This window comes from Corvus brachyrhynchos, unplaced genomic scaffold, assembly GCF_000691975.1.
Source record: "Corvus brachyrhynchos isolate BGI_N302 unplaced genomic scaffold, ASM69197v1 scaffold30, whole genome shotgun sequence".
Taxonomy (NCBI): Eukaryota; Metazoa; Chordata; class Aves; order Passeriformes; family Corvidae; genus Corvus; species Corvus brachyrhynchos.
In genome coordinates, this window is record NW_008235742.1 from 1,486,043 (window position 1) to 1,488,300 (window position 2,258).

General features: G+C 53.1%; 1 protein-coding gene across 1 annotated transcript; it reads left to right on the top strand.

Moving 5' to 3' along the window:
- The first annotated feature begins 6 nt into the window (after positions 1-6).
- RPL27 (ribosomal protein L27) lies at positions 7-1,752 on the top strand. The gene is made up of 3 exons (XM_017741415.1): positions 7-197; positions 808-918; positions 1,662-1,752. The coding sequence occupies exons 1-3, from the start codon at positions 115-117 to the stop codon at positions 1,708-1,710; spliced, it is 243 nt and encodes an 80-aa protein (XP_017596904.1). The 5' UTR covers positions 7-114; the 3' UTR covers positions 1,711-1,752.
- The last annotated feature ends 506 nt before the right edge of the window (positions 1,753-2,258 follow it).

A 2,258-nucleotide genomic window follows, 5' to 3' on the forward strand; every position in this document is an offset into this window, starting at 1 on the left:
ATCGCCGGCGCGGCCTGTTTATTTCAGAACATCGACGATGGCACCTCGGACCGCCCGTACAGCCACGCCTTGGTGGCCGGCATCGACCGCTACCCGCGTAAGGTGACTGCTGCCATGGGCAAGAAAAAGATCGCAAAAAGGTCCAAGATCAAGTCCTTCGTGAAGGTTTACAACTACAACCACCTGATGCCCACCCGGTGAGTGCAGCCCCCGGAGTGCTGCTGCCGGCAGGGCCGGAGGAGTCTTGGCTGCTTTCGTGTTTCTTGTGTTCTGTACTGAACACCGGGAGTCACCAAGGCTGTTAATGCTGTGGTTGGGGGATATGAGGGGCAGGGGCTCTGCAAACAACCTGGTGAATATGAGGCTCAGGCTCTGCAAAAACAGGGAGCTGGGAGTCTGAGGCTGAGTGAAAATATTAATGAACTTTTGGAATGAGGTAGCTGGCTCTTATTTCAGCCGCACTAATCTCTTTGCTCAGGGGGTGTCAGCAGATGAGCAATTTGAGACAGCTGTGAGGGTCTGGAGCTGGCAGAGCCATTCCTTACTGTGCCTCAGAGCTCCTAGAGCGGCTCCCATGCACCACGTTGAACAGAGCTGCATATCCCTCACAAAGTGTGTGGCTGTTTCCTTTATGGGCTGAACTGAGACTGCTGTAGTGCTTTGGTGATTCATGAACTGAGGAGACTTTTCAAGCTGTAGCTCCTTGACTGGACACTAGAATGAATGTTTGACTGCCAGGAGCTCAGCTTGATTTTCAGCCCTGTGCTGGGTACCATGCCCCTTTTGCACCATTCTGCTCTTTCCCAGGTATTCTGTGGATATTCCCCTGGACAAAACAGTGGTCAATAAGGATGTGTTCAGGGATCCTGCTCTGAAACGCAAAGCAAGACGTGAAGCCAAGGTGAAATTTGAGGAAAGGTGAGTTGGGAGCTCGTCTCTTCAGTGGTGTTGGTTCTCATCCCCAGGGTGAGGACTTGGTGGGGCTGTGCCGCAGCCTGTGAGTCTCCCAAGTTGGCACTTCTGCCCCAGCTTCCCTGCACGCATGTTTGTTGTTTTCTTTTCACCTGTGCACGTGTGCAGCAGCATCGTATGTGTAGCACTGTGTGTGTGCAGCATCGTGCCAGCATGTGCAGGGCCTTTCAGGTGCCAGAGGATGATCTGACAGCATGCTGCCAGTTCATCCTCTCTTATCACTGGGCTGGGTGGCCAGGGCAGTGCTGACACTTTGTGTGGGGGTGCTTGGGTTACTTTCTTTAGGGTTTTCTGTTCAGAAGCTCCTTCAGAGGAAGGAGCTGTGTGGCCTCAGTGGGATACGCAGTGCCTTGGGCAGCCCCTGAGCTGTTCTCCGAGGGCATCTCCCGGTGACTGCCCTCCACACGAGGTATCCAGCAGGATGGCTGTGTCCTGTGCTTGTGCCTGTTGGGGTGGAAACTGCCACAGTGCAGGTGTCTTTCATGAGAAATCTGGAACCTAGCACTTGCTTCCCTTGGAATTTCAGTATTTAAAGTGGGTTTAGTTGTAGCCTAGGCCAAAGAGACCAGGTGGATTGCCTCTGGGTGAGCTGGGTTCTGCATTCTGTGTGTCTGGGACAGCTCAGGTACAGGTTTGGTGCTGTTACCTGCTAGTACAGATCCTTCTCTAACCTGTGTGTTCTCTTTCAGGTACAAAACCGGCAAGAACAAGTGGTTCTTCCAGAAGCTGCGATTCTAAGGGTGTAACAAAGTTGCATCAATAAATGTTTATTAAAAACCATGGTTTTTTGTTATTTTAACGCACAAGCAGTGGGCTTTGTGTTGTGGTCATGCTTGCTCTGTGTCTCTAAGAGCTGGGAAAGCCATTGCAGTCTAGGTGAACGTCAGCATGAGCCTTGTGCAGCCCGAGCTGTGAGTGTAGGTGTCACCTCTGGGACTGCTCCGTGTGGGGCCAGGGCTGTGCTTCCCTTCTGCAGCTGCGGGCTGGTTGATGTTCCTGCCACAGTGGAAATCTCTCATTCCCAAAACTGCAGTGATCCCTGTGAGAAAAAGAGCGAGAGAGGGAAGGCAAATTCCAGGTGTCTACTGAGTGCGCAGTGAATTGTGTGGTGACTGATTTGTGGGTGAACGGGGCAGTGCTGGCTGCTAGCTACCTGTGGAGCAGGGGCTGGGTCGGGTTGTAAATCCAGGAGTGGGGCAGGAAGAGGTTATTTCTTAGCTGACCACGTTCGTGGCAGGGCGAGTTGGGTGGGGGGAGGATGGGGGTGATGGGTTCGGGCGGGGCTG